This window comes from Phoenix dactylifera, chromosome 11, assembly GCF_009389715.1.
Source record: "Phoenix dactylifera cultivar Barhee BC4 chromosome 11, palm_55x_up_171113_PBpolish2nd_filt_p, whole genome shotgun sequence".
In the NCBI taxonomy this organism is placed as follows: domain Eukaryota; kingdom Viridiplantae; phylum Streptophyta; class Magnoliopsida; order Arecales; family Arecaceae; genus Phoenix; species Phoenix dactylifera.
In genome coordinates this window covers 22,227,851-22,248,767 of record NC_052402.1, presented here as the reverse complement: position 1 = coordinate 22,248,767, position 20,917 = coordinate 22,227,851, and the positions used below count along the sequence as shown (strand labels likewise).

The window sequence follows — 20,917 nt, the reverse complement described above, 5'->3', positions numbered from 1 at the left end:
TGATTAAGTCAAAGGCATGATAGTTTGACACAAACTATATCTTATAAATATTCAATCAAGGTACGCTGTATCGGTACCGGCCCTGTACCGGTGCCATATACTATCACTGTGTCAGTATGGGGCTAGTTCAACGTACTGAGTGTTGGTACGACCTCCGTACCATGTACTGGTACCAAACCGGTGCAGTACGATACACCCATATCATCCGGTTTGGTATGGTATGGCGAACCTTGTATTCAATCATGTAAACATGGTGCGCCAATAAAGTATGTTAAAACATCTAATGCTCTAAATTCAATCATATGCTATTTATGTCAAGGTAGGCCGAATCGGACCGAACTGCCCGTTTCGGCCCGTATCGAGCCGATCCGGTGGAAAATCAGATCAGTTCGCCTATTGAAATGGTTCTCGCTCTGAACTAACCGGATCGGGTTCCGAACCAACCGGAACCAGTCGAAAAAGGCCCGAATCGGCCGAAACTGGTCGGTTCCATTCGAACTTGTGCAAACCATCCGGTTCACACTGAGTCGACCTGATTTGGAACCGGGTCTCCTCCCCCTCTGCTTCTTTTGTTAAAAAGAAGTGTCGGAAAGGCCGAAGGCCTTTTCAATAGTTTTTTATGAAGTTCATTTTGCCGTAAAACAGCTAAACCACTCTTCCTTCTCCCAAATTTGCGAAATCACGCCGATTAGCGCGATTGAAGAAAGATCCAAGCCTAAATAAGGTGTGCTTCCTCTTTGCTATCTTATTTTCTCTATTTTTTGGCTTGAAAAAATAGCTCGAAATTTGCAAAATAAGAGGAGATCATGCCAAAATTTTTGATTTGGGCTTGATTTTATTATATGTTGTAGATCTATGGATGATATACATGAATTCTTTTAGCTGATCAGCCACAACCACAGGAGAGTTGGTCACCATATGACTTCTTGTCCGAGACATCCTCGCAGAGATATGATCGAGAGATGCTTAGACGAGGCCACTACGTCGTCCGATCAACTTGGTCAGGAGGTCGACATACATCTTTCCAACATAGCCAGATAGAGAGGGGCACGAAGGATAAGCATGTAGCGAGTGGCATGAAGGGTAAGCAGACAGCGAGTGGCATGAAGGGTAAGCAGACAGCGAGTGGCACAAAGGGTAAGCAGACAATGAGTGACACGAAGGATAAGAAGAAAGTTGCAAAGCACACAAAAAAAAAGGCACCTGCAGCTCCAATACAGAGTTTGGATGAGCCAGTTCACTCAGATTTAGAGATCATAAGCAGTAGTTTTGGTGGTCGTGAATCTACTGGCCAGAAAGAAAGTGGACATAAGACCATCATATATGAGACAGTTGCGGGGTAGATTTCGATTCATCGGTGAGTCCCAATTTATGTATGCTACATAGGATAGGGACCACGACGCACGATCTGATGGAGCACGCGACGATCCGATTGCATATAGGAGACATGCTTCTTGAGGTCATGTAGGAGGATGCAATGCTGCTGCAAATGACCTCGCACGTGGAGTAGGATCCACAAACGTATCGGGTTTCGAGTCGTATACTGGATCCTATTATTCGTAGCCACAGACAGTCTATGACTCATACGGACATAGATATTGATATGGTGCATCTGAGATATCGACGAGAAGCATCGCCATTTGACCCAATTTTAGATATCCGAGAGTGCTTTAAATGTATGTAATTGATTATATTTTAATTTGAAGATATTTTATATTCTTCATCTCATGATTTAAATCATTTGGAAGTAATAAGATGCACCATCTAGTTTAAATCTTAAACCTAAACATAGAAATATCAAAAAAAGTTTCAAAAGTGAGAGAACTCCCCCCCCCCCCCAAAAAAAAAAGACGCAGGGCTGAAACCCGGCCGAACCAGCCCCACCGGTATGGTACCGGTTCGGCTCGGTTCGGTACCGATTCGGCTCGGTTCGATATCGGTACCGGTGCCCACTGGTACGTCGGTACGACGGATCTTGGTCCGAACAGTTGTATGTGATATGCTATTTCTAAACTGTTTGCATACCAAATATCATGTGATTTGGAGAATAAACACTCATTTCTCGGAACACTCCCCACCCATGTTTGCTCTCTCTCCCCCTCCTCCGTCTAGGATAAACACTAACACCAAAATAATATATACGCGGTCTGCGAGAATAAACACAAACATTGCAGATATAGACAGAAAAATATATCTTGGTTAGGTGAGGACTACCTTGTAATAAACAACGGCGGTGGATAAACAGCAAGTTCGGAGGAGTAAATGCTAAGTGTTCGAAAATAATTATTTACCTCTTGGGAGTAAACACTTGACTCTACAGAATTAAACACTAAGGTAAGCACAATAAACATTAACCTCTAGATGATGAACACCTAGTCTACAGAAATGAGCACAAACATCAGAGAAATAAACAAAAAAGGATCTGGCCTAGGGTAGGGGAGAGAGAGGGAGAGAGAGAGAGGGTGGCATGTCACATCTCATCCCATTAAAGATGAGTATTGGACCTGAGAGAGGAGGAAAAAGGCATGAGTGTTGTCCTATCCTATTATTGCTCTGCCTTTTTTTTTATTTTTTATGTAATGGTGGAGGGGTTGCTGTTATCCGTTGATTTCTAAGTTTCAAGATCCGTGCTGATCCAATGGTGGCCGAGACAACCGGATTCGATGCTTGGACACACTCGAGTGTAGCCTAGTCCATCGTACTATATATATACATGTATACATATGTATACATATGTATACATATGTATGTATGTATGAGGTGGACTTTGCTCCTTCTTAGGAGGAAGGTGTATTTATTGCTCTCGATTCTAAAGTTACATCCAAATCGGAGATCCACACTGTTGCTCATGATTTGTATTATTAAAGGTGAATAGAGAGGAGTGACATCATGATCAATAGTGTGGATCTTGAGAGGAGAGGAGTGGATAACCTCTCATCTTGAGAGGTATAAATACCCTCTCTTCTCGAGGGGAGCAGAGTATCTCTCATATATATGCATGTTTTTGTATGTATGTATGTATGTATGTATGTGTGTGTGCGTGTAGCTTCTAAGGTGCTGTTGTAATCAATGCCTACATCCTTGGTAACGGATTTTGTATGGAGTGTCCATATGGTACATACATCAGTACTGGCACTGGTACGGGGACATACCAGGTCTCAGTACACTACTGTATGTTGCAGTACTCCCCATATTAGGTATGGTTATAATGCTAGAGGATAGAGAAAGGAATTTATAGCCACTACAAAATTCAATGATCCAAATTGCAAATCCAAAATCTAAATCGTCAGATGTAATCTAAAACACTTAAAATGTTCATATATAGAAATCATATATTTCGGAGAGCCCTTGCCTATGTATCAAGGAGTCCTAAAATCGACATACTATATTGTTTTATTAGCGCCATATAATGCGGAGGACCAAATGCATAAGCAAGAGGTTTTGAAAAACCCATGTGCAAGTATAAGGACACCCATTTACATACATGTATGTATGTGTGTGTGTGTGTATATATATATATTTCCCTTGCTTACTCTCTTTGTGTGTGTGTGTGTGTGTTTGTGTGCGAAGTTGTAGTCTGTACACAGCATAGTGATATTGCTGTTATAATGACATAATAGGTGATAGCTAAAATCTAGAACTAAGAATAAAAATAAGCAGTAAAAAAGTTAAATCAAGGTGGGTTGAAAAAAAAAAAAGTAACATTGTTTCTTTTCATTTGCTTGGTAGTGGGAGTCATTTGAACTGTTCTCCAAGTTGGTCATCTATGGTCCATGCTCCTCACGTTCTTTGATCTTAGCTTAAGCAATATAAAATGATATGATAATAAAACTGCTGGAAATAAACAGAAGTTTCATCTTGGATGATCAAATCTTTTTTCATTATTTAGTTGAATGTATTTCAAAAGTTTGTAGGGAGAGCTTTATTCTGATATCATTTTTGAGCATAAAGGATGCTATTTGACTGAAGCATATTTTATCTTTTGTGGGACTGCCTTACTAAAGCTATAATCCTATTATACTTCCATACAATACTTCTTCTTGTTCTAGGTTCCAGATTCAAGTGAAGAGAGTCTTGCAGCAGTTGCAGGAATGTTTAGCAGTAAAGCTAAAGGTACCATCCATAATTTTTCAGATTTGATGCTAATTTAAATTGCTTAATTACACATATTTCACTATCGTTGTAAAGGATCAGATTCAAAAGAAAGTGCTGGCCAGAATAGTTTCTCATTTAGTGCTTATAGAATGTTTTTGCGGAACTTAGTTATTTAGGGTTGATATGTCTCTGGACGGGTTTGACTGGTTGATATTGATTAACCTATTCCAATTTTGAAGCTATATACTGCCATTCCTTCCACAAAAAAGAAAGGAAAGAAAAGTTATACTGGGTGTCACAAAGTACGATAGAAGTTCTTGTTGTCTTGTTTAGAAAGACAGGATTGAATTTGGTTGTGTCATGTAATGAAAGAAAGTATAATTTTTTGTCCCTGTGCCAATACTAGGTACACACTGGCATGACAGATATGCAACTTTGTGAAAAAATAAATGCAAGTGCTAAATGACATAGGACAGCCTAAAGGGATAGACTGTATATGCTGTCTAAGATGATTTCAAGCACAAATGTTTAAGCAAAAACTGAAAGTTATGTTTGAAAACTTTCTACTTAAAAGATCCTAGTAGGCAATGCTATCTATTGCTAAAAGATGCTTTAGACAAGTAGAGCTGAGATCAGATATAGATTATTTAAAAAAATCAACCATGATTCTACTGATAGAAATAAATGCAAGAGCAAAATTGAAGAAACTATTTATGAGATGTGATTGTTCATCATCTGATGCCATCCTCCAAGTATTAAGAAGCTCTCCAATTCCAATCAGCAGTGGTACACAATGACCTCCCTTAATCAGCAATTTGGAGATCTTTTAGTAATCTATTAATGGAAGTCAAGAGAAGGGGGGTGGGGGTGGGGGTAAAGGCTTCACACTACTTCAAGGAGTCAAAACAGTCCTTGATTCTAGGATTTTGATGTGTTTTGGAGGGATGAAAGGGTCGAGTTTTTGACTGAGATGAAAGGAGAGTGGAAAATGGTATAGGATTTGAGGTAGAATAACTAGCTATAAGGTTTTGACAGTTTAGTGACTAAGGTTTAGATCTATGTAGCAAAGATGGTGAAAACAGCTCAAAATGAAAAATAAATGAGATAGAGAAGTACAAGGATAGGAGAGAAGAAAGACCTCCCATCCAACTTTGTATCGCACGAAGGAAACTCACATGAAGAAAACTAACTTCATTCATCAAAATTCCATGAAAATTCTGGTTGGCTGCCACTATTTGTAAGTAACTTAAAATTGGCTTATGACAAAAATGCCACTCCACTAAAATAAAATTACAAGCTAGCCTTCATGCCTAGATAACCTATTGACCAAGTAAGGTGGCTTGTACAGCAGGTAGCTTAAAGTACAATTGAAGTAGCTCAAAACTCAAGCATCTTTATGGCTAGATGAGGTCACTTGATAACCAAGTAAACTTAAAGAAAAAAATGCAAATAAATGTAAAGAAAATAGTTAAAATTAGATAGGGCTAATAAATCACTCAAACAATAAGACTGAGGCCTCAAGGGACTTTAGGAATTCAAAATTCTTACACGGATGAGACTGATCACACCTGATCAGTGAAAAATTCTTACACCAATCATTCCTTTTGACTATCTGCTATAGGCAGTCATTGGTGCATTTCCTTTGTAGGACAGCCCCTCTAGTAGCTGCACATTTCGTGCAATAAATAGAAGTAGTTCTTTTTGGCCCATACACTAGGTTGTTTTTGGTCGGATAAAGGCTCCCTCCCCGAGGGAAATAAGACTAGAGGCGCTAGTCTATTACTCAATTTGTTCTCTTTAAGTTTAGTCTTCATTGTCCATGGAAGCTCCCAACCAGCTATGCAGAGATTCATTTCCAATCAATCAAGATCTATTTCCATTTCATTGAGATTTGAAGCATACCTGCATTTGAGTGTTACGCCAACAAGATACCTGTATTATGTTCCAAGTTTTTGAGTTTTTAATTTGACATAAGTATGATGCTCCTATTAGAGAACAAAAAATGCATGTGCAAGTGTCCAAAACTGCTGATACTCCTGCACTCTGTAAAAAGCAAAGTATTTCAATAATGTCGGTATTTTTTTTGCTTAATGCTCCACCGTTTTAATGATATAGAAGCAAGATACGCTGTCTTGGTACCGGGTCTTGTATTGGTGTCACTCTGCTACTGTATCGGTATGCCTAGTACGGTGGCTGGTTCGGCGTACCGAGTGTCAGTGCGCCTCTCATACCGCATACCGGTACCGAATAGCTACGGTACCGTATGCTTTGTATCGTCTGGTTCGGTATGGTATAGCATACCTACATAGAAGTTTTAGAAGTTCTATACTCGCCCTTTCCTCATTTGAATTTACTTGTGGGTGTATATGCACTTCTGGGTGTTTTTGCTGACTACATTGTGCTCTTCAGAACAGCAGCCAAGTACATTCTCGTAGGTTACATCTTGGATTACAAGGTTATTAGCAGTGATAGCTACTTTGTTAATTATTTTGAGCCTTAGACTCGTCTTCTTTAGGATTAACCTTTCATTTTTTCCTCAACTTGAGATCTCATTATCACAAGTGTTGCTAATCTCAAAGACTCAAACCTTATCTCAGTATTGAAGCTCCATTTATACTAATCTTTGGGAATCCATTGAGCCTATGTACTTCAGATCCTTAAATTAATTTCAACCATCCAAGTCACTGAAATTCATTGGTCTGGAAGTTCAAGAATCAAATCCTAGACTCTCATCTCCTTAACCGTATTCTCTTTATTTCTTTATGTTTATGCTTCCCATAATGTAATCTATTGTGAAACTGTATGCAATTAAGCTTTTTCTCTTACCCTGTCTTTCATAGCAAAATTACTACCTTAAGATCTTTCAACTAGTATCTCCTTGCTTTTGGATGGTTAACAAGGTTATCAAATATCAACCCATTGTAGGTCATAAGAAACCTGATGGTTGTGCTGCTTGGGAGCATTCAGATTTTTGATGATGGATAAATTTGCAAAATGATTTTTTTTACCTCATGGTCTGTCTATCACTAATAATTGTAACTATAGATTCCTTAAAAAATAAGTATTTCCTTAAATTCCATTATCATGGTTTGTTTGATTTTGTTTTTTAATTCTTTTCCATGTTTATAAGACTCATAAGATTTAGAGTATGAGACATTTAATCAGATTAGTTGATGTCAATGCTAAGTAGAATGCCTGCAGGAATTGAATGGAGCATGGATAATGATGCATCAAATGCTGCTGTTGTGGTTGCAAGTGAAGCCCATGCTATCACATTGGCAGTTGAGGGTCTTCTGGGTGTTGTGTTTACTGTTGCTGCTTTGACTGATGAAGCTGTGGATGTTGGTGAGGTGAGGCTAGACAGTTTTCCTTCTTGAGAAGGTAGTGCTCTAATGTACTATTTGGCAAATTTGCTCATTTGTTGCCCCATATGCAGCTTGAGTCCCCCAGATTTGATTCTGATCCACCAGCAGAATGCACTGGGAAAACAGCCCTTCTCTGCATATCTATTGTTAACTCAACGTGGTTGACCATCCTTGATGCTTTATCTCTTATCTTAACAAGGTAGGAGGCATGCATCGCCTGAAGTCTTATTTGTCTTGTCATATTCTACTTTATTTTTTTTTTCTATAAGGTGACATATGACTGTGTTTTGGAAGGTCACAAGGGGAAGCAATAATATTGGAAATATTGAAAGGATATCAAGCATTTACTCAGGTGATCATATTTTTGAGTCGCATCAAGTATTAAGAATTAGGGTGGATGTACAAAAGCTTGTTCTTTGCATCACATTCATGATATATCTTTTTTTGGGTATGTTATTTTCTATATGAAGTCCCATGAGTTCTAAAAGCATTGGCATATTCATTAGAATATGGATTGGTTATATAATCATCTTGTTAAGCATGTCAAATCTTCTTGTTAGAGAACCTAACATTAGTCTGGCATCCCAAATAAAAGCACCTAATGTATTTTTTCTGTCTATTACACTTGCATATACTTCAATATGAATGATTATCTGTAAGTTCACTATTTCAGGCCTGTGGAGTTCTTCGTGCTGTAGAACCACTGAACTCATTTCTGGCTTCTCTATGCAAATTTACAATCAACATTCCAAATGAATGGGAGAAGAGGAGGTATATCGTCATAAAGCTAGTTGGTTCTACTAATATAGATGAGATCTTATTTAAATAAATGGAAAATGTTGCTGGCACTTTATATAGTTATTGATTTAAATATTTGCAACTTATGCAAGATTTTCGCAGTCAGTTTATATTTCTACATTTTGCTTCTAGCATTAGCTTGGTTGTATAATAAGCTTTGCATATTCAGCCACTTATGCTTTATCATTATCCTGTATGTTATTGCTTTACCGCGTCAGTCAAAATTTCCCATGGATGTGCAGAACTAGACTTCATCACAAATGTAGACTTGAGATGAAGAGAAATTAAGTTTTCATCAAGGTAAGCTGAACCGGTACCATGCCTTGTATCGGTCAGCTACTGATTTGGTATGAGCTGGCGTGCCGGTTCCGAACCGGCACACAATTTTTTTACTTATTTTGTTTTTTCAATTTTGTGACATTTAATGAACTATATCAATTTCTTTTGATTTTTTGAATGATTTTAACTCTAATTTGATGTTTCTTGATATCTTTTGATGTTTTTATTAGGATTAAAATCCTAATTTGTTGTTTTATCATTCGGTACATCTTAAATGATGCTTTCTGATCCTAAATAGACCATAATTGTTTGATGCATATTTTTTGGTATGCATTCTTAGGCTCTTAGTTGTATGTCAAAACTAGGTATAGTTGAAATTCTTCCACATGACCATAGTGGACAAGAATTTTCCTTATAAGGATGTAATATATTCATCCATGGCCATATCCTTTTCCTAGCCCATAATTAGGCAGCATAATCTTCTTAAATCTGGGGTGGATCCATGCAAGGGTTTGGCGTGTCCATGGCCCCCCTTAGAATCTTGAAGTCCCATAGAGTATTAGTATGTGGTCCCCTAACAACTTGTTAGTCCTATAAATACTAGAAAAGTGCCCCCCCTTCACTCTCTCTAATTTTCTTCTATATAAATACTATAATAGGTGCCCCAAGTTCCATATAATTTCAAACAAAATCCATATATTATGAGATGGGGAGAGGTTAGGTGGTTTGGTTAGATCAGACTGGTGTGTGTTAGATTTTAGGTGAGGAAGAAGTGATAATTAAGAGAGGAGGAGAAAGGATTCAGGTATTGGTGCATCCCATGGTACCTTATCATGTTGATGAGAGGATAATACCTAGGATGCCCTTGGGATGCTAGTTCATTCATGAACTGGGACATCTCAACTATCATGTATTATTGGTTGAGATGGACCAGGATGCTTGTGTATCGACACATGGGATGGGTTGGCATCTTGGAACAATTTTTTTTCCCCTTCATTCTTGTTGTAAATAGTCATTCCAGCCTCTCCTAGTCTATTTTGACCCTTCCTGTTACCATATTGAGCGGGACCAAATCATGAACCAGGATTTTAATCCTTAGAGAGGAGTACTTTCCAAAAGGAAAAAGAGATGGGGAGGAATGAGAGGGAAAGTTCGAAGCAGTTTAAAGTAATGGGAGCAATTATTGAGGGATAATGAGGAAAAAGTATGGAGATCTAGGAACATAAGTATGTTCTATAGTGTCTCTCGTGTTTATATTTCCTTCTGAAGAAAAAGGGTCTTTTCTGACTGTTGTATATAGTTACCTTGATGTTTGTTTTGGGTAATCTCTTTCGAATTTTTTGTGTAAAAGGAGAGAGAAAAAGAGATTCATATACTTGTAAGTTGTAACACATGTTTCTTCCCCACTTAGCTTCTGGAAGTTATATTGGTTGCACCTAATAAACATTTGAGCTTTGAAAATTTTAACTTCCTATTATATAGATATGAGAGTCAGGCATGCTTGAAATCCAAAAAGCATACGATCATTTTTGTAGTGTTTCCTTAAGCTATTCATTTTAAATGCTTCATCAAAGAAGGTTGATATAATTATTGAGTTCCGGAGGGCAGGGACTTGAGAATGAAATATAAAATGGGTCTCTTGTATTATTTTAAACAATAAAAGCTGACAGGAAATTATTTTGCTATAATAAGAACACTTTAACTTTCAGTCATTGTTGACTTTACTAATTCATAAATCCCAATAAGACTATGGTAATATTCTTTTACGAACATCAACAACTTCAATAGATTTATACTGTTTACCTTATTTATTAACAATATTTTATATTTATTATTTGTGTACTTCTGTCATTCATTGCAAATGTATTATGTTGGTCCCCCAAGTGAAAATCCTGGCTCCACCCTTTCTTATAGTCATTTTATAATATCGACAATATGGATGATGCAAAGCTTCACCCTTAACCGGGCCGGTCTTGTATTTTATTTTAACTTTCATCAGTGCTTTACTATCTCCTGGGAAGAAGCCAGAACAGTTACCTGATCAGCACGATAATGTTGTATTGACCCCAAAGAATGTGCAGGTAGCATGTCTAGACTTTGTATTGCTGTTTTCTTTCTGGTTCTTTGGCAAGTTTGCTTGCTGATCATGTTATTTCTTCCAAGTTTTCAGTCCCAAGCGTTAATTGATTCTTTTGGTTGTTCCACTTCAGGCATTGAGGGACACTCTTCAATGTGGCACACCGCTTACACAATGTTCTGGGACCCTTCTTGGGTGTTGGTATGCTTATATATTTACTGTCTATGAAGTGAAACATATTCCTGGTGTTTGTAACTATTCACTTCAATTTGTAGGTCTTGGAGACCTTAGCAGCTCTTGATCGAGCCATCCATTCTCCACATGCTTCTACACAGGTTAGATTGGTAATTGGAAATCAATATTTCCTCAAATAATTCATAATCCCCTATTGGCAGTTGTAGACAAAGAGATAGCTGATGACATCTAATCTCTCGATCCCTATATTATAGTGATAGTAAACCCATCTTAATAGGTGATTTCTGGTTAGTGAAAGTCTTGCAATTGTGGAATCATGGCTTTTCCCAAGAGACTCCAACTCCTTCACCCTTCTGCCTCTCCTTAGTCCATTTGAGCCATTGTAGATATCACAATATAAATATTACGCAAACAAACATGCCATTATTCCTTTTTCCTGGTTCTCAATATTGGATACATATAGTATGGTTTGACTTAGTGGATCTAAAAGGGTGGTCTAGTGTACGAGGCTCTCGCCATTTGGGAATTTGGGGAGAGTTAGATGTATGCAGCCTTACTCTATGTGTGGAAAGGCTGTTTCCGTGTTTTGAACCTGTGACCTTTAGGTCACGATGGAGCAACCCTACTGCTGCGCGAAGGCACACCTTTGTCTGACTTTATGGCTCTAGTTAGTGCACAAGTGTGTTCCATTTTTTTTCCATTGTCAAAAGTAAGCACCATCAGAAGTTTTTCTTTTTCTTTTTTCTTTTTTTTTTTAAGTTTTAACATATTTTATGAATGTAGGAAGTTTCAACTTCTGTTTCAAGGTTGTCAAGAGATACATCTGGGCAGTATAGTGACTTTCACATCTTATCTTCTTTAGATTCTCAGGTTAGCAGAAAAATAGGGCACTTTTCTGGCACGTTATTATTTCTCTCTGACTTGCATTCTGATTCAGTTTCTTTGTTTTGCAAGTTGTTCGAAAGTTCTTCAATGATGCAGATTTCTGCTGTAAAGTCACTTCTATCTGCACTATATCAGTTGTCAAGTCAATACATATCTGGAAATTCCCAACATCAAGTCAGCAAAATGGACCGTTGCATTTTCGGTGAAGCGTATGATGTCCATACTTGTGAATAATCTGCCACAGTAAGTAGTTTTCAATTTGAAGCATCTGATCCTACTCTGCAGATACCTTTTCTGTATTTCTTTCTCGTAGCTGATGTATTTTAACTAATCTTCGCACTAGCGGTGACTGAGATTCCCTTTTGGGTTATACAGGACTTTTCAATTAAATACCCATTGCATATTGGGATATTGGCCTGATCAACTTATTCCAATTATTTTCTCAGAATTTCACACAGATAATATAAATTTTAGATTCTATAGCATTTGTGAGAATTCATCTACCTAATTTTGTGCAATAGAACATTCAAAGTCGACCAAAAATCCTTTATAGATGATCTCGTTGCCTTTGCTTAACATATTAAAAGAATGGCTTCACCAAGGTGCACCTACATAAGTCATTTTTGGGATTTCAAGAGTTTGAAACTGGTCGAGATTATGTACGGTCTGGGTCCACTGTGGAACGTCTGGGGTCCAATGTGGTTGGGTGATACATTAGGTTATAGGTTTATGCATAAGGTGCTGCAATTTTATTGCAGCATTTTCAGTAAAGATGAATAGGTCCAACATCTGGATCTGGTACAAAATGATGGATCTGGGTCAACCTGATCCTTTTCATAAATGTCACTATTATCTTTTCTTCATTGACCTCTGATACATTTTTCAAAGTACCAGTTTATTTGTACTAGTTGCTTTTGTGTGTGTATTTATGTGTTGCATGATTGTTTAATGATTATTTGTAAATGCTCTTTAGTTTCCTGAGATATTACCGACCTTAAAATGACTAAACTGTTAGAAATGTTATGTGTAATTTTAAGACGGCATTTTATATACAGTCAAAGTTAAAAAATGTGAACTATTAAAACTGATGGTTTGTTTAAAGTTGAAATCATTTCTTAACCAGAACGGAGCTTAACATTATTATCAGTTATAGAAGTAGGATGAATTACATGATTAACAAATGAAGGAATTGATGATTGACCAAAACATAAAGTCTTGCAAGAGTTTTATTTGCAGTTTTCATGGATAAAAGGGTTTCATAAAAGGAGAACTCTTACAGATAGAAGGGGAAAACAAAAAAAGCTTGGAGAATAGACTTACGGTTTCTAAAGAGAAAGAAGTACAAGTATAAGAACAATTAAAGATAGAGTAGGTATTGATTTAACAAAGAAATTGAAAATAGAGAGCTGGGGCATGCCATAAAGTTGAGTTGTTGGTTGGAGGAAGGATGCCTTTCTTCAATGATCAGGCAATCAAAATGGATTGCATATCGTATGGCAGATGCTAGATTGGAGTAGATCGGGCAAAAGCCCCTTTTCGCTCCCTTCTTCACATACTTCTTTTTACCTACATGCAACCAAGGTTCGTCGATCATCCGGACACAGGTGATTCAGGCCGTACTGAACCAATCAAGCTAGGAATTGAACTGTTCAGCTGGTAGGGACGGTTTGGCCATCAAGACCTCTCGAGCCCCCCTTGACCCTATCATGGCTTCGTTCTCTCTTTCAACACACACCTTTTGCCATGAACCGGAGCTTCGAAGCCTCACTACGTTGTCATTGGTGGCTTGACTGCTACTCGACGTCAATGCCATCACCATCGATCGAAGCAGATGCAGATCTCGATGCTAACGCCCTTGTTGATGCCGCATCCTCGCTCGATGCTGACATCCTTGATCGATGCCGATCCCCTCAATTGATGCCGACGCCGTCAATCGACGCCGACACCGTGTACACATCTCTGCCTTTCTCCTTCTCCTCCCTCTCTCCCTTCCCTCTTTCTCCCCGTGTCTTCTCTCCCTACCCCCAGTTCTCCTATTGTCGGGGTTACGGTCTCTCTTCCTCTCTATCTCTCTCTCTCCCCCTTCTTTTCTCCTGATCCTTTCTCTCTGTTACACTTTGGGTTGGTATGGTATGTATCAATACGATACCACTAGTATGACCTGTGGTACTGGATCGATGAGCCTTGGTATGCAATACTTTTCGTTGATGAGTGATGACTTGCATTGTTTGGATTAGGACTGATTTGATCATGCATCTCTAGAGCGTACTTAAATGGACTAATGGTCATTAGTTAAGCCCTAGTCATGTCATCTTTTGGATAAATGGTATCATGGTATTAGTAACCTAATTAGGGCATAAATCTTCCTTTTTTGCATAATTAAGTGGCCACTTCCCCCCTCTTAATAAGATCGAGATGCTGCACAGCCTCCAACTGAGATTGCATGATTCTCTCCCTTCTCTGATCCTTTCTTTCTCTCTTCTAAATTCTAATCTCATTTCTTTTCTTCCCTTTTCTCACTATTCCTACAAATAATTGGTATGTGATGTGGCACTGGAGCAAAATTTAAGAAGATTAGCTCTACTCTCATAACTTCTTGATCTCCAAGTTGTTGGTGTCATTGGTGCGAGGAACATTGTTGCGTTCATGGGAAGACTTTCTTGTGTTGCATCATGTGTGGGAGTCATGTGAGTCTTACTAGAATGTTTTTGTTTTAAATATTTGTTTCTTGTTGAAAACCAAGTTCAAACATCAAGGTTGGCAAGCATACCAACTGGGGATGGATATGGTAAGCACCATATGGGTGGTCATATTGACATAGGATATTGATAAATTCAAACAAATACTGGTTGTATGCCCATTGTATGCACATATAGAGGTAATTTCATTGTACTTGTGACATTTGTTGGAAGAGATCATACCACATTATGTATCGTTCCCAGTAATCTGTTTGTGCTTGCCAATGTTCTCCCACAGCCTATTGAAGACTATTACTTTCAAGATGGAGATGATTGATGTATATGGTCCTGTTTGAGTCAGGGTATGAATGTTACAATTGAGTTTCCAATCAGATTAAGACTGATTTAATTATGCACATTGGAGAATGGGTCACTGGTTTAGCGCAAGTAGAATCAAAGTGAGCCAGCTTTTGTATAGAACAGGTAATGGTTTTACCAACAACAATGGGGCCAAAATTGTCCTGGTTTGTGAATGAAGTGGTTGAGCCCTTTTCAATAAGATTGAAATGCTGCACTGTTGGCAAATAAGAGAGGCAAAACTCTGCTTCTCTCGCATGTGCCTCTCTCTTCTCTCTTTTCTTATTCATTTGTCTGGCTTTGCAATACTTGAAAGGAAGCAGCATTAAATGACTGAACACAATCCCTTTCTTAGATCATGTTAGATTGTATCTTGAATCTTATATTTTAGTCAGCAATTATATGAACAATGAATATTCCATACCTCAAGTTCTAAATGTCAACTGATAGTTCATTATTTGAACGGTTAAGTGGTCTAAATGGTTTCTTGCATAATCAGGCAGGTGCTTAAATGATAGATGAAATGACATTTTAATATCTAAATCAGGTATCAATTAAATGTTTCTGCACTGCATGGCGGTATCACAAACCACCTTTAAGTGGGATGTTTTATATAGCCTTGACCTTGACCATTAAGTACATATCTATAGTGTAGGCAAGGTCTACTGTGCTGGTATCGGGCATCGTATTGGTCGCCTGGCGGCACGAGTCGGTATGGGCCCACGCTATGCTGTGCCGGGGAGAGAGGAAAAGAGAGAGCGGAGCGGAGGAGGAAGGAAGAGGGAGAGGGAGGGAGGCCGATGCTGTTGTGGGTGCGAAGGCCGCAACCAAACCCCTATTTCATAAGTTGGCTGACTGACTTTGCCCGATCTTACTTAAAAATTGCAACAAAAATCTTATTGCACTTCACTTAAAAATCGCCAATTTTTTTTATGACTCGGATCCTTGCTTTCGAAAGGTCGGCCAAACGAATTTGCTGACTTCCACTTAACGAATCGTAAAATTTCGAACGAAACAGGGGTTCGACAGTGGCCTCCACCACCCGCACCAGCGCCAGGCCCTCCGCCACCCTCCCACCCTCCCTCCTCCTGCTCGCTCTCTCTTTTATTCTCTTTCCTTCTCCTTCTCCTCCGGCAACGACGTTTTGGTTTCTTTGCTGGAACCATCTCGATAAGCTGTCGGAATGGTCGGGATACTTCAAACCGGGCAGTTCGGGATGATTCCACCAACCTTGGTTGTGAGAATAGGTCACAGTTGCTTAAAAAACTTGTAACGTTGCACCACTTTATGGTTTATAGTAAATAATACTTTTTTAATTTTGTTTTGAAATGATTGTTATGTTGAATACTATCAACCATTGATTATTAGTGTTTATGTTAAATTTTTGGGAATGTGAAGTAACCAAGTTGTGCATGCATGTATTCAGGTGTTTCAGTCTAGCAATTTGGTACTGGCCAACACTTTCTGATATTGCTTATGACACTGGATTATGAGACAGTTGTAGTGATAGATGACACCTGGCACAGTGTAGTAACAATAACATGTTAAGTCAAATTTTTATCCTTACATATTTGATTCTACAACTTCATGATGGCAAGAAAGTAATGTTAGAGCATTAACATGATCTGTATATTCCATGTTTGCTGAAATGAACTTTTTTATTACCAGGAGTGAGCCCATATGGGATCAGGTCATTGATCATCTTCAGCAGGTGATGTTGAACATTAGTCTCTCTTTGGTCATAATGCATTTTGCTTCCCTTTTTTATGTGAGAGCAACTTGATGATGATGTATTGCAGCTTGCTGATAGTTCCAACGCACAATTAAGAAATTTGGCTCTTGATGCATTAGATCAGTCAATTTGTGCAGTCTTGGGTTCTGATCGGTTTCAGGTAATTAGCACATCCGGACATCAGTTACCTGACTCCATGTCAGTACTCTTTAATACTTCTCCCATTTTTTTTCAGGGGAGTTAATAGGAGGTTTTGCTTCTTATTTCCAGTGGCAGCAGATGGTGAAATGGGTTATTTGGAATGTGCCGTTTTAAATCCATTGGTGGTTTTATATTCTAATCAAAGCATTGATGTCCGCACAGGATCCCTGAAAATTCTGTTGCATGTCTTAGAGTAATGTTGTTCGGTCTGGGGACTGTCTTGTTTCCATTACTGTTATGGTGTTGAACTTAATCTGATATTTCTTTTATCTTACAATCTCTATTGTCAGAGCATGGAGAGAAGTTGAACTATAGCTGGCTAACATTCTTCGGATGCTGAGGTTATTTTTAGTTCATGTACCCTTCATTTTCTTTATCAGCTTTCTTGCATATGAACCCCTCACATAGATTAGCTGCATACAAAGCTCCTCTCTCATATTTGCAGATTAATAGCTCCCTTATGGCAGAATTTTTATGTAGACCAAGATAACTTCGAGAGTTAACTTTTAGAGGGTTAGCTTTGATGCAACGGTAAGGTTGCTCTATTGTGACCTGGAGTTATGGGTACAAAACATGGAAACATTTCTTTGTACATGAGGATAGGCTGTGTACATATGACCTCCCTCTATCTTGCAACGGCAGGAGCTTCGTGCACTGGACTGCCCTTTTCACCCAAGTTAACTTTCATCAGTCAAATGTTGACAGCACTTCTTCCTGTATCTTACCTGATTCAGCTATGTAGAATCAGCGACCAACTTTTTCTCCCAAATGGTGCTGCCATCAAGTTCAGGATAGAATTATTATCTAATCCTGGTACTGTTGGGAGCTCTGACGTGATGATGGCAGTGTCATGAAGCATGTGTAGTTGACTGGTAGAAGGTCAAAGGGCTAGCTTTGGAGAGGCATGGGAGGAAACATTGTAGATATTCATTATAACATTGGGGTCTTATCAGAGATTGTTTTAGGATAAGGAAGCATTAAATAACTAATATGGAAAAGTGGGTCTTTTTATGCAATGAACAGTCTACTAAGTAAGGGATTATATGTTAAAAAAAAAAAAAAACCTTTTTCTTGTTGTTTATATTGAATGATGTAACACCTCTCTCATATTTTCTTTTCCTTTTTCTTTACTAGGGCTGTTGCTGATGCAGCAGAGAAGGATCTTATCCCATTAGGGTTTCAGGTGAGGTTGATCTATTGGTTTTGATAGAATGACTAATGTACCACAATTCAATTGTCATTGTTGCATCCTGAATAAGATCATGACTGTTGTCAGATAGATTGTATCATCATATCATAGATAATTAGCAACAGTTGGAATCAAAAGAACACTTCCTCTGTCACAAAAAACAAAGAAGTCCTAACCACCACAACAACATATTGCATAGTAAAAGAGTTTGAATTGAGGAGTGAATGATCAAGTTAATGAATGACTAAACAATAGGCAGATGTGTGCTCATGTTGATTACAATGCACATAAATGCAAATTATAGCAACATTTGCCTGGTCCAAACTCATGATGATCATAACAAGATTTAATTCCTTACAGGGTGATATGAGGGTAGTAGAATGAGTTAATGTGTATGCTGCATGCATAGTAATAGTTTAGGGGAAGGAACTGATTAATTTGTCAGCATTAGTGGAATATAAAGTGACAATTATAATATCACATTTTGATTCATGTATAACTTTAGTCACATCTGGAATGCATATAAACACAGACTATAGCAACATTTTTCTGAACCAAACTCATGATGGATCATAAATCAAGAGTTATGTTTGGCTTGTAGTAATACAAATCTTAATGAATTAATGCATAAGCTGGTTAGTTTAGTAGACTAGGAAGCAGATTACTTTGGACATTATTTTAATACAAAGAACAATATAATATCTCGTTTTGAAGCATATATGTAGCTTTAGCAACATCTATATAACTCCCGTTATTGTAATAGAATTGTGTTATTTACAATGCTCATAAATGCAAATTATAATAACATTTTCCTGGTCCATACTCATGATGGGTCTCAATGAATTAATGCCAAAACTGGTTGGCATAGTCAAGGCTAGGAAGCAGATTAATTTGTGCGTTAATGGAATACGGCTTGACAATTATAATATCCATTTTAAAGCATTTGTAATTTTAGCAACATTTACATGACTCCCGTTATTGCAATGGAAAGGCAAATGTTTTGAGTGCAGACAGAAAGTCGTGTGGTACTAGTCTTACTGTTGGTGTGAGATTCTTGTTTCTTGCTTGTCTAAGAGAGAAAATATCAGATAGAAAGATTTAGAAGCTACTGACAGAATGCGGTGTACTAAATTATAGAGCTGATCAATGACAATAAAGGCATGCAGAACAACTGTCTGAGAAAATAAGAAAACAGGCACATAATGGTGATAGTAATGTATCAGAGAGGTAGCTGAATGGCGACAAAATCAACTAAAGGAGTGTAACTTGGTGGCTGATTGCACTAATGCTTTCAGCAATATATAAGTAGGGAACAGACATGAAGGAAATACTATATTATTAGTGATAAAGCTTTCTAGTATTCTGCAAGGGTCTCAATTAGTGGACTGATGCTTCACATATAGCTCCACTAAATATTAGTTGTACAAATATTTTTTATAAATGCATTGTAAGTAAATTTTAAAATGTAATTACTACTTTGAAGCTATTGGTAGTCATTCACTTTCATCTGTGGCATGGAGGGGAGGTGCTAAACTTAAACATATTGTAGCATAGACTAAAGGCATTATAAATATTTTACCTCCCAAGTGTTCCTTGAATATTGAATTTTATGGAGGAAAAATCACATTATTTATGTGTGTCTTTGTTAAAGTCTGATTTGAAATAGTTGTTAAATGTGCAACACATGTCCTTTAGCTTTTGTATGTCTTATCCTATGGTTTTACTTTATGGTCATGTCAGTATTTTAATTTAGTGTTGCTTTTTTTGTTTTGAACATAATTCATTAATTTCATTTAGTAAAGCTTTAAAAAGATGCTGACTACTTGGATGCATTAATGCACCAGTTCAATATGCTGTTGAGTTTAATTGCTCTTGTACTTTATCATTTATTAAATTTAGAATTTTAATGTGGTTGGCAATTCTAGCATGAGATGCTGATGTTCTAGTCTTCTAGATGGATATTGTTTAATTGAAGTCCATAAAACAATTGAAAAATGTGGTATTTAAGTTTTTATTACTTTGTTGGTTGTAGTAACTATGCCCATCTATGTGTAATTCATCCCAATGAGGTTTTATGCTGCAGAGCATACGCATCATCATGAATGATGGATTATCAACCATAACCCGTGCAGTGTCTCGATGTGTAAGATGCCTTTTCATTTGTAATATTAATTTGCATATATTTTACAAGGAGGTTACCTGTACAAGTGCATACTACCTTGTACTGATTGTATCGATACCCAACTAAGACTCAGTATGGGGGGCATGTGAGTCTTGAATGCCTAACAGACCCCCATACCGGGTGTATCGACATTGTATCAGCATGGTACCAGTACTGTATTCAGTATCATGATTGCGAACCTTGTTTTACTGTTTCCAATTTTTTCTGCTTGATTTAGTGTTTTCATTTATTTTTTCAGCATATGTTACATTTTATTCCTAGTGTTAGTTACACATCAAGTTCATGGAATTGGTATTCATATGCTTTGTAGCCCACTGTGATATATAAACTCTTCCATCATTAAATTCAGTGTGGATTAAATCTAGGAAATAGCACATGAGCAATGCACGCGACTGTGTGCATGTATGGATCGCTATGATTCCCTAATCTGGTTATTTTTTTCTTTACTATTCATGTAATTTGATAAATACAAAATTTTGGGAGGTGTACCATTCTTGTTTCTCTCCTTTAAAAATGAAGAAATTAAATGGTTATGTTTATTTTAGGATGTCAATAGCTATGATCGGTGGGGAGTAAAGTGGGAATTGGGATCCTCATGACCAATGGTAAAAGAAAGAAAAGGAACAGACCATGGTGGAAAACATGCTGCCAGGTATACAGGAAGAGGCATGGAAGTCTTGATTATTTGGTAGGGTATATTAGTAATAAGAAAAATGGAGTCATACTTGTGATTGGAGTCAAACCTGAGCATTGGCTTTGTATAGTAGTTTATAGATCTTAACATGTTAATCTAATAGAGCACCGATATATGCCTTCTTTTGAGTAAAAGCTTTTCTGTTCTCGTTGTTGTTTCTCATTGACATAAGAAGCTATAATGCTAAATA

At 37.6% G+C, this 20,917-nt stretch overlaps 1 protein-coding gene across 1 annotated transcript in view; it reads left to right on the top strand.

Annotated features, from left to right (window-relative positions):
- Window positions 1-20,917, top strand: part of LOC103696246 (protein MON2 homolog) — a 107,800-nt gene that overhangs the window by 45,891 nt on the left and 40,992 nt on the right. Inside the window, 19 exon segments of the mRNA XM_039131905.1 lie at window positions 4,050-4,113; window positions 7,297-7,445; window positions 7,532-7,659; window positions 7,755-7,812; window positions 8,134-8,231; window positions 10,537-10,625; window positions 10,756-10,799; window positions 10,801-10,815; window positions 10,890-10,949; window positions 11,593-11,679; window positions 11,764-11,879; window positions 11,881-11,937; window positions 16,398-16,440; window positions 16,529-16,621; window positions 16,731-16,863; window positions 16,953-16,979; window positions 16,982-17,003; window positions 17,797-17,845; window positions 19,935-19,984. Coding sequence (XP_038987833.1) covers window positions 4,050-4,113; window positions 7,297-7,445; window positions 7,532-7,659; window positions 7,755-7,812; window positions 8,134-8,231; window positions 10,537-10,625; window positions 10,756-10,799; window positions 10,801-10,815; window positions 10,890-10,949; window positions 11,593-11,679; window positions 11,764-11,879; window positions 11,881-11,937; window positions 16,398-16,440; window positions 16,529-16,621; window positions 16,731-16,863; window positions 16,953-16,979; window positions 16,982-17,003; window positions 17,797-17,845; window positions 19,935-19,984 — 1,382 coding nt within the window.